This window comes from Oratosquilla oratoria, chromosome 38 (genome assembly GCF_046742065.1).
Source record: "Oratosquilla oratoria isolate Oo_2021 chromosome 38, ASM4674206v1, whole genome shotgun sequence".
Taxonomy (NCBI): Eukaryota; Metazoa; Arthropoda; class Malacostraca; order Stomatopoda; family Squillidae; genus Oratosquilla; species Oratosquilla oratoria.
Window position 1 is genome coordinate 16632909 of NC_134814.1, and position 14920 is coordinate 16647828.

Consider the following 14920-nt stretch of genomic DNA (forward strand, 5'->3'; position numbering starts at 1 on the left):
CCAAGCACAAAGAAGAACACAAAGAAGTTAGAAAGAATCCAGAGAGCGGCGACCAAGATGGCACCTACATTATCAAATTTGACATATGAACAAAGATTGGAGAAATTACAACTGAGCAGAGAAGGGAGAGAGGCGATTTGTTGACCATCTTTAGAATTATGAAAGGAATGGAGGTTCTTGATAGAGATGACCTATTAAAATGGGATTAAAGAGAAACAAGAGGACACACAAAGAAACTAAAAAAAGACAGTTGCAGAAGAGACCTGAAAAAAAAAACAGTTTCCCACACAGGGTAATTGACGTTTGGAACAAATTGAACAGTGAAACAGTTAATGCCAGAAATATACACGAATTCAAAAGCAAGCTAGATGTAGAGAGATACAAAAATGGGTCAACACAAGCATAGCTCCAGTCCCATAAAATACAACTAGGTAAACAAGATTCGTTCGTATACACGACTCGGTGGCGCGGTTGGTAGAGTCCCCGACTATCACTACAGCGGTCCAGGTTTGAATCCTACCTAGGGCTGAAATACTTGTAATATCGCTGCGCTTTGAGCCGTCCCTCCAACTTCAGTGGGTGGGGAGTTGGGTGTGTGTGTGTGAGTGCAAGGTCACAGCACTACCTATAGATCGGTCATACGAGCTCTAAGCTCTTTTTCGGGAGGGATATAACTGTCGATTACGAGTTCAGCACGTGATCCAAAGACCAAGGTGAATACACACACACACATATATATATATATATATATATATATGTATGTATGTATGTACATAATGTATGTATATATATATATATATATATAAATAGACATATATATATATTACAGGTGAAAAATGTAATCACACATTTGTCAATAACGTAGAAACCACTGTTGGAGTAGAAAAGACTGGAAACGGGGAATCTATATATTTCGATTGCAAACTGCAATCCTCTTCAGTAGATACAAATAAGAGAGAGGGCGTACTGTTTAAGTAGCACCCTTAACAAAAGAAAGGGGAACATGGGAAGATATCTCTACCCTATTCTCACTCCGTATGTGAGGTCAGGAGGCAAATGAGCTTTCACTAGGTTGGAGATGAAGAGTCCGGACATTATGTCCGGGGACCATTGGCCCTTTGAAATATTCATGTTGGGCTGAAATTCAATGATCGTAGATTCTACCATTTTTCTCCTGAACTCACATCTGGATTTATAAATAAGCTCAGCTCTGTCCCAATCTAAACAATGTTTAAATTGCTTAACATGTTGGAACACAGCTGAGCTATCTTGTGCATATCTAATGGAACGTTTATGTTCAATCATCCTGGTGTTCAAATCCCTTCCAGTCTGTCCGATGTAAACTAAGTCACAACCTTTACACGGAATCGAATAAACCCCTTGGCTCTGTTCTTCTTTTAACCTTTGATGGACATTTACCACCTTTTTATTAATGGTGTTAGGGTAATAATTAATCAAATTTAATTTGTCTTTGGGAAGAAACTTGGTCGAGGGAATGAATGATTCAGAAAAGGGAACGATTAAAGAGCTCTTACCCAATGAAAAATTAGAGGAAGTGGGGGTGGTGTTGAAAAAATTGGATCTCGCTCGGCTGAGGGCTTTGACCAAGAACCAATCCGGGTAAGCTAAATTACTAAGTTGAGATTTTATAATGTTAAATTCTCCTTCAAGAAACTGGGGGCTGCAAATTCTAAGGGCTCGAAGGAATAAACCTGAAGCGACGCTACTTTTTACTTTGTCTGGGTGACTGCTGAAAAAATGAAGATAACTACCAGAATGGGTTTCTTTTCTATAGACGGTAAAGGCAAGCTTGTCTCCGTCACGAACAATAAGAACATCTAAAAAGGGTAGCTTACCTTGTTCTTCCCATTCAACTTTAAACTTAATGTTCGAGGCTAAGGAATTTAAATTAGCAAAGAAGTTATCGAATGAGCCCCAATTTTCATCCCAAAGAGTGAAAATGTCATCTACGTATCTAAACCAAACCATGTCTACGGGTTTAATGGTGGGCAGAAGAACAGACTCAAAGTATTCCATGTACAGATTGGCCAGTACAGGAGAGAGATTTGAACCCATGCTACAACCAAATTTTTGTCTGAAAAAAGAATTCTGGAAGGAAAAAACATTTGATGTGACACACAGGCGAATAAGCGCAATGATTTTTGAAACGGGAAGTGGGAATTTGTCCTGAAATGGTTGTAGCTTAGTTTCCAGGAAGGATAGAACGTCATCAATACAGACATGAGTGAAAAGAGAAATTACATCCAGGCTAAGCATTTTCCTACTAGAAAAATTCACTTTTTTTATTTTTGTGATGAAATCCTCTGAGTGTTTTAAATGAGAATCGGAGAAAGTACCAACAAACGGGGATAAAAGGTTTGCTAACCATTTAGACAGCTTGCTGGTACAAGATCCCCGGTTGGAGATGATAGGTCTGAGGGGAATATCAGATTTATGCAATTTTGGAAGGCCATAGAAATAAGGCAACTTAGGATTAATCACTTTGAGTTTCAGTACCTCTTCGTCTTTAGTGATGTTACGAACTTCTTTGTTGAAAGTGGCAGACATGTTTTTAAGTGGATTTTTAATAAGTTGCTCATATGTATCCGTGTCATTTAGAAGGGCCATGGCTTTATCTACATAACTGTCATGGTCAAGAATAACGATTTTACTACCCTTATCTGCCTTTGTAATAATAATGTTATCCATGCTCCTAATTGCCTCCAAACTATTTTGATACCTAATGGGAAGTCCATTTCTTTTATCAAAACAATCTGCAATGCCTTGCAAAAGAGCCCCTTTTAAACATAATAAATTTTTGTCATAGTTGTTATTAGCTAGGAATTTATCAAAACCTACGAGAAAGTCCATAGCATGATGCTTCTCTGGTTTGAGGGCAAAATTCAAACCAAGGCCTAAGACTTCTAGTTGTGATTTTGTGAAAACAACACTAGAAAGATTAACAACATTGTCTAAAATGGCATACTTTGACCATACACTGTTATTACAAAGCCTAATAAGTTTTTTGTTCAAAATACCTTTATGATGTTCACTTATGTCATTGGCTTGTTGGTGGGCACATTTTTGAAGGAACCGGAATACTCCTTCATGAGGGCAAAGGAACAAAAGATTCCTAGAAGCCGTGCGTGAACGTAGATGTGCATCCTCTATGTCCAGGGACGTCAGTTGAATCCGTTCCAAAAGGAAATCACTAATGTAGGACGGAAAGCTGTACCCCAATTGTTTATGCTTGTGAAAACCAAACGAATTTGGGCACACTTGTTCCGCTAAGCACTCACTTAGAAAAAGTTTTTGGTTCTTCTTTTTCCTGCTGATGATCAACGCTGATTCAAATTGTCTGTAAGGTGACTTGAGCGCAGGGTAGCGGTGGAAAAGTAGCTTGAGTGAAGAGAATGCCTCCATCGTGGTAGTAATGTTACAGGTGAAAAATGTAATCACACATTTGTCAATAACGTAGAAACCACTGTTGGAGTAGAAAAGACTGGAAACGGGGAATCTATATATTTCGATTGCAAACTGCAATCCTCTTCAGTAGATACAAATAAGAGAGAGGGCGTACTGTTTAAGTAGCACCCTTAACAAAAGAAAGGGGAACATGGGAAGATATCTCTACCCTATTCTCACTCCGTATGTGAGGTCAGGAGGCAAATGAGCTTTCACTAGGTTGGAGATGAAGAGTCCGGACATTATGTCCGGGGACCATTGGCCCTTTGAAATATTCATGTTGGGCTGAAATTCAATGATCGTAGATTCTACCATTTTTCTCCTGAACTCACATCTGGATTTATAAATAAGCTCAGCTCTGTCCCAATCTAAACAATGTTTAAATTGCTTAACATGTTGGAACACAGCTGAGCTATCTTGTGCATATCTAATGGAACGTTTATGTTCAATCATCCTGGTGTTCAAATCCCTTCCAGTCTGTCCGATGTAAACTAAGTCACAACCTTTACACGGAATCGAATAAACCCCTTGGCTCTGTTCTTCTTTTAACCTTTGATGGACATTTACCACCTTTTTATTAATGGTGTTAGGGTAATAATTAATCAAATTTAATTTGTCTTTGGGAAGAAACTTGGTCGAGGGAATGAATGATTCAGAAAAGGGAACGATTAAAGAGCTCTTACCCAATGAAAAATTAGAGGAAGTGGGGGTGGTGTTGAAAAAATTGGATCTCGCTCGGCTGAGGGCTTTGACCAAGAACCAATCCGGGTAAGCTAAATTACTAAGTTGAGATTTTATAATGTTAAATTCTCCTTCAAGAAACTGGGGGCTGCAAATTCTAAGGGCTCGAAGGAATAAACCTGAAGCGACGCTACTTTTTACTTTGTCTGGGTGACTGCTGAAAAAATGAAGATAACTACCAGAATGGGTTTCTTTTCTATAGACGGTAAAGGCAAGCTTGTCTCCGTCACGAACAATAAGAACATCTAAAAAGGGTAGCTTACCTTGTTCTTCCCATTCAACTTTAAACTTAATGTTCGAGGCTAAGGAATTTAAATTAGCAAAGAAGTTATCGAATGAGCCCCAATTTTCATCCCAAAGAGTGAAAATGTCATCTACGTATCTAAACCAAACCATGTCTACGGGTTTAATGGTGGGCAGAAGAACAGACTCAAAGTATTCCATGTACAGATTGGCCAGTACAGGAGAGAGATTTGAACCCATGCTACAACCAAATTTTTGTCTGAAAAAAGAATTCTGGAAGGAAAAAACATTTGATGTGACACACAGGCGAATAAGCGCAATGATTTTTGAAACGGGAAGTGGGAATTTGTCCTGAAATGGTTGTAGCTTAGTTTCCAGGAAGGATAGAACGTCATCAATACAGACATGAGTGAAAAGAGAAATTACATCCAGGCTAAGCATTTTCCTACTAGAAAAATCCACTTTTTTTATTTTTGTGATGAAATCCTCTGAGTGTTTTAAATGAGAATCGGAGAAAGTACCAACAAACGGGGATAAAAGGTTTGCTAACCATTTAGACAGCTTGCTGGTACAAGATCCCCGGTTGGAGATGATAGGTCTGAGGGGAACATCTACGTTCACGCACGGCTTCTAGGAATCTTTTGTTCCTTTGCCCTCATGAAGGAGTATTCCGGTTCCTTCAAAAATGTGCCCACCAACAAGCCAATGACATAAGTGAACATCATAAAGGTATTTTGAACAAAAAACTTATTAGGCTTTGTAATAACAGTGTATGGTCAAAGTATGCCATTTTAGACAATGTTGTTAATCTTTCTAGTGTTGTTTTCACAAAATCACAACTAGAAGTCTTAGGCCTTGGTTTGAATTTTGCCCTCAAACCAGAGAAGCATCATGCTATGGACTTTCTCGTAGGTTTTGATAAATTCCTAGCTAATAACAACTATGACAAAAATTTATTATGTTTAAAAGGGGCTCTTTTGCAAGGCATTGCAGATTGTTTTGATAAAAGAAATGGACTTCCCATTAGGTATCAAAATAGTTTGGAGGCAATTAGGAGCATGGATAACATTATTATTACAAAGGCAGATAAGGGTAGTAAAATCGTTATTCTTGACCATGACAGTTATGTAGATAAAGCCATGGCCCTTCTAAATGACACGGATACATATGAGCAACTTATTAAAAATCCACTTAAAAACATGTCTGCCACTTTCAACAAAGAAGTTCGTAACATCACTAAAGACGAAGAGGTACTGAAACTCAAAGTGATTAATCCTAAGTTGCCTTATTTCTATGGCCTTCCAAAATTGCATAAATCTGATATTCCCCTCAGACCTATCATCTCCAACCGGGGATCTTGTACCAGCAAGCTGTCTAAATGGTTAGCAAACCTTTTATCCCCGTTTGTTGGTACTTTCTCCGATTCTCATTTAAAACACTCAGAGGATTTCATCACAAAAATAAAAAAAGTGAATTTTTCTAGTAGGAAAATGCTTAGCCTGGATGTAATTTCTCTTTTCACTCATGTCTGTATTGATGACGTTCTATCCTTCCTGGAAACTAAGCTACAACCATTTCAGGACAAATTCCCACTTCCCGTTTCAAAAATCATTGCGCTTATTCGCCTGTGTGTCACATCAAATGTTTTTTCCTTCCAGAATTCTTTTTTCAGACAAAAATTTGGTTGTAGCATGGGTTCAAATCTCTCTCCTGTACTGGCCAATCTGTACATGGAATACTTTGAGTCTGTTCTTCTGCCCACCATTAAACCCGTAGACATGGTTTGGTTTAGATACGTAGATGACATTTTCACTCTTTGGGATGAAAATTGGGGCTCATTCGATAACTTCTTTGCTAATTTAAATTCCTTAGCCTCGAACATTAAGTTTAAAGTTGAATGGGAAGAACAAGGTAAGCTACCCTTTTTAGATGTTCTTATTGTTCGTGACGGAGACAAGCTTGCCTTTACCGTCTATAGAAAAGAAACCCATTCTGGTAGTTATCTTCATTTTTTCAGCAGTCACCCAGACAAAGTAAAAAGTAGCGTCGCTTCAGGTTTATTCCTTCGAGCCCTTAGAATTTGCAGCCCCCAGTTTCTTGAAGGAGAATTTAACATTATAAAATCTCAACTTAGTAATTTAGCTTACCCGGATTGGTTCTTGGTCAAAGCCCTCAGCCGAGCGAGATCCAATTTTTTCAACACCACCCCCACTTCCTCTAATTTTTCATTGGGTAAGAGCTCTTTAATCGTTCCCTTTTCTGAATCATTCATTCCCTCGACCAAGTTTCTTCCCAAAGACAAATTAAATTTGATTAATTATTACCCTAACACCATTAATAAAAAGGTGGTAAATGTCCATCAAAGGTTAAAAGAAGAACAGAGCCAAGGGGTTTATTCGATTCCGTGTAAAGGTTGTGACTTAGTTTACATCGGACAGACTGGAAGGGATTTGAACACCAGGATGATTGAACATAAACGTTCCATTAGATATGCACAAGATAGCTCAGCTGTGTTCCAACATGTTAAGCAATTTAAACATTGTTTAGATTGGGACAGAGCTGAGCTTATTTATAAATCCAGATGTGAGTTCAGGAGAAAAATGGTAGAATCTACGATCATTGAATTTCAGCCCAACATGAATATTTCAAAGGGCCAATGGTCCCCGGACATAATGTCCGGACTCTTCATCTCCAACCTAGTGAAAGCTCATTTGCCTCCTGACCTCACATACGGAGTGAGAATAGGGTAGAGATATCTTCCCATGTTCCCCTTTCTTTTGTTAAGGGTGCTACTTAAACAGTACGCCCTCTCTCTTATTTGTATCTACTGAAGAGGATTGCAGTTTGCAATCGAAATATATAGATTCCCCGTTTCCAGTCTTTTCTACTCCAACAGTGGTTTCTACGTTATATATATATATATATATACATATATATATGTATATACATATATATATATTCATACATATAAATATATATATATATATATATATATATATATATATATATATATATATATATATATATATATATTATGTGCATTAAAAACTTGTTCCAGTAACTTTATCCGTGCATTAACGCCCCTCTGGCAGTTTAGGGTCCAACGTCGCATCTCGTCGCAACGGAAAACTAAACATATCCTTTGAGGAACGTCATATATTGAGGAAGGTAATGCAAAATCTTTAGGTCCATTCTGATGATAAACAATTTTGTTTACTTTGCTTAATCTATCTTTGATTGAATTGTTTTCATGTTTTTCTGCTGCTTGGTTCTGTAACCTTGATTGACCTATTAGAAAGGACCCTACGTCTCATTTCCCTGCATATTCGTATTATTATTTTTATCCTATTATTGACATGGCAAGTTCATACTTAATTGACATATCCACTTAAAATAGCATATGTACCGATGCAATTAAAAACAAAGACAGAAAACGGGAATAAATGTAAACAATCTATCAGCTGGTCATGGTCAGTTGTGTACGTGAGTGTGGTGGGTTTTGCAATACCTAAAAGGTCGGGTTGAATAAGGGAACCCCTCAGTGCGTCAGGGATACGAAAGTTGACAGAGGACACTAATAGCCTGAGGCACCTAGGAATAAAATGAAGGTAAGTTTGGTAAAGGGAGCACATTTAAAGATATATGTAGGTGATTTCTAAATGTATATACCTATGATATAATCATAGGTAGGAGCTGTGCTCATATTCCGTCTCTGTAAAAAAATATTATATTGAATCTAAGATTAGGAACACAGAAATAAAATAAAAATCTAGATATACTGTTTCTCTAGTGAGGCTAATTTGAAGAGTGTAGGAAGAATATATTTCAAAAAACGGTGCTAGGTTGCTATAATCATATTGATAATGTCAATGATAATCACTATTCATTATTGTAGCAACATACTACATAGCATTATGATAATCATGTTTTTGTATACAGTAGTGAATAATTGTCAAGAGGAGTCTCAGTTGGGTAGAAATGTTGCAATCTAATTGTCTCAATATATATTGTAGTTATGATTTAATTACTTAGATTTACTTAGGTAAATACTGGCCTGGGCGCAGGTTGTTTGGCCTATATAACAGTATGTCCAGATCTTGTGTTTTCTTATGTGGTCGTTGGCCAGCGTGCGGCGAGTGACAACGCAGCTTCATTATTAAATTTCATTCCCTGATATTTCCAATATTTACCCAGTCTTCTTTCAAATGCAAATGCACTCGGAGCTTCTACACTAGTTGATGGGAGGTTATTCCATATCACCATATGTTGTCTATTCTTTCTGCAAAGGAATTTTGCCTCAGCATTGTACAACATCTTATTCGTTAACATATAATTGTGTTCTCCTGTAGCTGGGCCTGTACCCTCATTGAGCTGCAGCACTAGCTATCCCTGTTTTATACTTTCCAGTTATTAGTTTGTATCCTTCAATCGTATTGCCCTTCAGTCTTCTATGTACTTGTGTAGGTAGCTACAGCACTTTCAATCTCTCTTCATAACTTAAGTTCTTGAGTCCCAGAATCATCTTTGTCGCTCTTCTCTGTACATTTTCCAAAAAGATTATGTATTTTTTCTAATTGGGCTCCAGATTATGCCACCAAATTGAAGATGAGGTTTCACTAATTCAGTATAAAGTCTCTTTTTTTAAATAGAGGAAAGATCTTCTGATAAGCACAATAACTACTTGCTTTGTTAATTTTTTCATTTATATGGTTTTCAAAATTCAATTGTTCATCCACCATTATGCTCAGATCTTTTTCTGTTAGCTCTCTCTAAAGATACTACTTGGTCTTCATTCCTCATTGTGTATTGCCCGTGTTCATGTTCACTTCTCAGGGTGAAACTGAAGTAGCCATCTCTGACCACTCTTGAAATCTATTTGTCGTGTTGTAGTATTTCTTGGTCAGTGGAGTTCTTTATCTCTCTAAAGCACTTTGTATCATCCACAAACATATATAAATTTGAGCCAATATTAACTGGAAATATCATTGATATATATGATAAATAACAAGGTCTGGTGACACTACCTCAAGGCACTCCCCTTGACACCTCTTTCCATTTGGAAGATGAGCCCCCAACAGCAACTTGCTGTTTTCTCCCCGATAGTAATGCTGAATCCATGAAGTAAGTTGTCCATAACTTTTTAACTAGCAGATCAACCTCTTGTGTGGCATTGTGTCAAAGGCCTTTTTAATAAATATCCAAATATACTACATCTAGCTCTCCTCCTCTGTTGAGTGCTTCAGTCCATACATTCATCACATTTAACATTTGCAATGTGATGGATCTGCCACTCATAAATCCAAACTGTTTAGGGCTTCATACGTTATTTTCTATTAAATGATTCAGTATTCTATCTCTTATCATAGATTCCAGAACTTTACTGATAACCAATGAGACTTGTGGGTCTAGTTACTTGAAATTTTTCTGCCGCCCTTCTTAAATATTGCAGATATATTTTCCCTCTTCCACATCTCTGGTATTTCCCTGTCTTGATTGATGTATTAAATAAGTGTTGTAGCGGCTCCCCAAATTTCTTGCTTAGTTGTTTTAGTATTCTAGGGTGGATTTCATCTGGGCCTTGAGATTGTCCACTTTGACATTTTTCAGTTTGTCCTGTATTTCCTTAGTTGTAATGTCCATAGTTTCCAGCCTCACATTGTAATTCCTGGACTCAATAGGTAAGGGCATACATTCAGGCTCCTGAGTGAACACACCACTAAAGAAATCAGCCAATATTTGAGCCTTCTCGCCATCTGTTTTCGTTAATTCAACTTTCTCCCTACTCTTGATTTTATTAAGTCAGACACACCATCTTTCATCTTAACTGTACTTCTGACAAACTTCCAAATTTTCTTGGGGTTCTCCTTAATACTTGCTGAAATATCTGCTTCCAATTTTTTCTGTTGTTTTCTTGTTATAGATCTTACTTTTTATCTTGATGTTTTGCCTCCATGTACCTTTGCCATGCTCTGCGTTTGTTTTATTGCCTGTCATGTCTCCTTGTTAAGTGCTCAGTTGTTCACCTGTTGACTTAATAATAATTTTGTTAGGAATAAATTTGTTTATAGTATGCTGCAGTCTTGCCATTACTAATACCCATTGCTCTTCAACACCATCCTTGCAACTATTCAGTTCCTTCTCCCATTTAATACTATCCATATGTGACATGGAATTATAGTCACTTTTATCATAATAGAATTTCCTATATGAGCACATTAAACTAGGTGTGTAGGACTGCACATTAAATGTAATAATGCAATGATCACTTTTACCCAAGGGTGACTCGTATAGGATATCAGATATCATTGCCTCTTTTTTTGTATAAATTAAATCTAGTACACTTGGTGAACTAACACCTCTTTCCCTAGTGGCTTGTAACACATGTGCACAATTATGTGGTATAGCAATAGAAAATTTAATATTAATTTTGTAAATTGTAATACATCAATGTAATGTACATTTTTCTTGGTGGAAATCAATAACAGAAAAAGTTGCTAATAGTGATACACAACACATGTAGCCACTGTGATTGCTTGAGATGCCATCATTGTTTTGGTAGATGCAGAGGTCGCAGAAATTAAAGTATGATAAATTTGTCTATTTTAACCTAACCTAACCAACCTATCTAACCTAACCTTCTTACCTAACCTAACCTGCATTTAGTAATTAGGTACAGTAATTGTAATTCTAGAGGTAATCAGGGCAGTCATCATTGTCTTCGACCTCTGAATCTATCAAAACAAAGATGGCATATCAAGGATTTAATGCAACTTTATTTATGTATTGCTTTTAGCAGTGTTTTTTGTTATTGATTTCCACCAAGAACAACTTCTATTATGTTGATGTATTATAATTTACAAAATCAATATCTAATTTTCTAATGCTATATCTAATAATTGTGATATGTTGGTAATAAATGCTTAGAAGTGATTAGTGTGGTATGAAGTATTTTCCTGTAGGGAAGGAAATTACTAAACTGAGAAAAATTGACCAATTATTGTGTTGTATATTCAAATCCAGATGTATGTTTAGAGAAATTTTAGGTGAAACAGTGGGACCTACTCTGTACAAGATCAGAAAACTGAAACCGGGAAAGAAATGATAAGTAAAAGTGAATATGGTAGCTGATGTGCAAGAATGTAGTTAAATGTGGGTTGTTTAGGGAACCAACTCAGTAGAAAATGGGACCACTGCAAGGAAGAATGTATGGGAATATCAAATAGACATATAAACATAAGTATATTCTAGAATATGAGCCACATGACCCAGATGTTGCAGTGCCATAAATGACAAATCAATAAACAAATTAATGCTAGAGTATAAAAATATCACAAGTACTTTAGAGAGGCATTATTAATCTCTTAAGTAGAATAGTCATTAGAAAGGTAAAATCAGTTGATCAATCCATCACCTGAGGTCTCTCTTACAGGAGACACACAGCTCCGAGATTGGCTACAGCCTCTTGAGCGGGCCTTCAAAGGGTAACCAGCAAGACCAGGTATAACTTTGAATTTTTTTCTATTGTAATTTCATTTATTTTCATGAGAACTATGTTTAAAACAAATATATGAAAATTACTATCTGAGGGACTTTTGATTAAAAATATTCATACATACATACATTTCAAGAAAAAACTGGATGTGGAGAGATACGAAAACGGGTCACAACGAGGATAGCTCCCGTCCTGTAAAATACATCTAGGTAAATACATACATTCCTGGACCTACAAAAGGCTTTTGACAAAGTACCACACATAAAACTACTAAGAAAAATTGAGCTAATAGGTGGAATACAAGGAAAATTATTGGAATGGATGGAAGACTTCTTGAAAGGAAAAAAAATGGGAGTGATACTTAGAGAAAAGAACTTGAAATGGGTAGACATAAGTGGAATACCCCAAGGCTCTGTATTGGTTTCGATAATGTTTGCTATTTATATAAACGACATGGATGAAGGAATTAAATGCTACATAAACTTCTTTGCAGATGATGCAAAACTATTGAAGAGAGTGAATAACGAAGAAGACTGTAAATCTTTTCAGGGAGATCTGGACAAAGTCTGGAATTGGAGTAAAAAGAACGAAGTGAATTTCAACATTAAAAAATGTAGTATAATGGAATTCGGAAAAAGCAAAAATAGAATATCCGGTGAATACAAAATTGGAACAAAAGAAGTTACAAAAGTAAATTCAGAAAGAGACCTAGGAGTGATCATTTCAAATGACATGACACCAGACAAACATGTAAACAAAACAGTTGAGAGAAACCTACAATTTGATAAGATCAATGAAAGTGGCCTTTGACTACATGGACGAGGCAATGATGAAGAAAATCTTAGTTACACTGATAAGGCCAAAATTAGAGTGTGCAGCGTCACTATGGACACCCAGTACAAAAAAAAAAACAAAGAAACTGGAAAGAATTCAAAGAGCACTAACAAAGATGGCACCAACACTCAACATGTTGACATATGAACAAAGATTGGACAAACTAAACTTATTAACTCTGGAGCAAAGAAGAGAAAGAGGCAATTTGATATCCATATATAGAATTATGAAAGGGATGGAAATCCTTGACAGGGATGATCTACTTAAATGGGACAGAAGAAATACAAGGGGACACAAGAAGAAACTTAAGAAAGACAGTTACAGAAGAGATCTGAAAAAGAATAGCTTTCCACATAGAGTGATAGATACATGGAATAAATTGAAAGAGAAAACAGTGAGTGCTAAAACTATACATGACTTTAAGAAAGAACTGGATGTGGAAAGATACAACTGCGGGTCCCTATGAGCATAGCTCTTCTCCCACAAAATACAACTAGGTAAATACATATACCAAAAGCTTTTTTTTCCCCTTACATGGGAGGTAGCCAAAAAACAAAGGCATAGAAACCACTCCCACCCATTCCATCCTCTACACACTCCACTCCCCCCTACCCTCTTCCCTCCCTCCCATCTTGGCACCTCCTGGATGATGTGTCACTCCTGCATCTTGTCCACTGCCTTGGGTCAGAAGCAGTGTTAATTTTCATTCAAAAACACACCATACCATGCCATCTCTTGGTGTTAGTGATACTGTCATGAGTTGTGTGCCAACCCTAGTGTCCTGTAGCAAAACTGATGATATTCAGCAATATTGAGAGTTTATCATCATTTTTTTAGAGTATTCTCGACTCCCTAAATATCTTTGACAACAGCCAAGATGTGTGGATAGATGGCATATTTATGGGCTATTAATTTGAACCATAATATCTCTCTGAAGAAGTTACATCATTAGTGCTTACCTGTATGCATGTTGATTCTGCATTGTCTTTGGACACAAAAAAAAAGTAGTATGCATGATGCACTCAATATTTTTCATGTGTGCTCCTACACATCTCTAGATGCCACAAGCTTTGTAAACAATGATGTCTACAATATAATACAGATATTTTTTCATCTCGACCCAAGTGAGACAGTAAAAAGGTTGATAATGGTGATTATTTTAGATTGCATACACAATGAAAAGAAAGCTTCACTACAAGTATCACTAAGAAAGCACCAATCTTTTGACAACATAAAAAATTACAAGATTTTCACACTGAATGCAAATGACATACATACATATATCAAAGGCTTTTCCCCCCTTACACGGGGGTAGCCAAAAAGAAAAAGGCATAGAAACCACTCCCACCCATTCCATCCCCTACATATTCCACTCCCCTCCACCCTCCCTCTCATCTTGGCACCTCCTGGATGATGGGTCATCCCTGCATCCTGTCCACTGCCCTGAGTCAGAAGCAGTGTTGCAAGACACAGCACATCCACAGCAAGGCAGCTTCATTAATTTGGCGACCCCCCCCCTCCGTCCCCTCCTGCAGAAAAGGAGAAGACGGGGAGAAATCCCTTCAGACAGCGTCAATTTATTTCTCATACATACTTCCTCACTAACAGTGGTCAAAATATACAGAACTTTCGATATTAGTGTCTTCTTAATGTTTACAACTGATTAAAAAATCATGAGAAAAATAAGAAGTAAGGAAAACTGCAAGTTATGACAAAATCTTGACAATATATATGCCAGGAACAAACTATAGAAAATTAATTTCAATGCCAAAACACACAAAGTATTGGAAATTAGTAAAAGCTCAAAAATACTATTAATGAATTATGGATTGGGGAATGAGGCATATAGAAAAGCAAAAGAAGAGTAGGTACTGAGAGTATTGTTGATGAAGAACTTGTCATTTGACAAAGATTGTTGATTAAAATTGGCTTTACACTACACAAAGTGAAAGAAAAAAAAAAAAAAAAAATATATATATATATATATATATATATACATATATATATATATATATATATATATATATATATATATATATATATATATATATATATATATATATATATATATATATATAGACTGGTTGATTCACCCTAGATGTGGTGTTTCTGCACAAAGCAAAGGATATAAACAAGTATGAACAA

General features: G+C 36.5%; 1 protein-coding gene across 2 annotated transcripts in view; it reads left to right on the forward strand.

Moving 5' to 3' along the window:
* Window positions 1-7903: 7903 nt before the first annotated feature.
* Window positions 7904-14920, forward strand: part of LOC143019984 (protein CREG1-like) — a 33986-nt gene continuing 26969 nt past the window's right edge. The window contains exons 1-2 of one of the 2 annotated variants that reach the window (XM_076176060.1): window positions 7904-8057; window positions 11879-11947. In XM_076176060.1, coding sequence (XP_076032175.1) covers window positions 8052-8057; window positions 11879-11947 — 75 coding nt within the window. In that variant the 5' untranslated portion in view covers window positions 7904-8051. The remainder of the gene's footprint in view (window positions 8058-11878; window positions 11948-14920) is intronic. The other variant, XM_076176061.1, reaches the window with a different exon arrangement.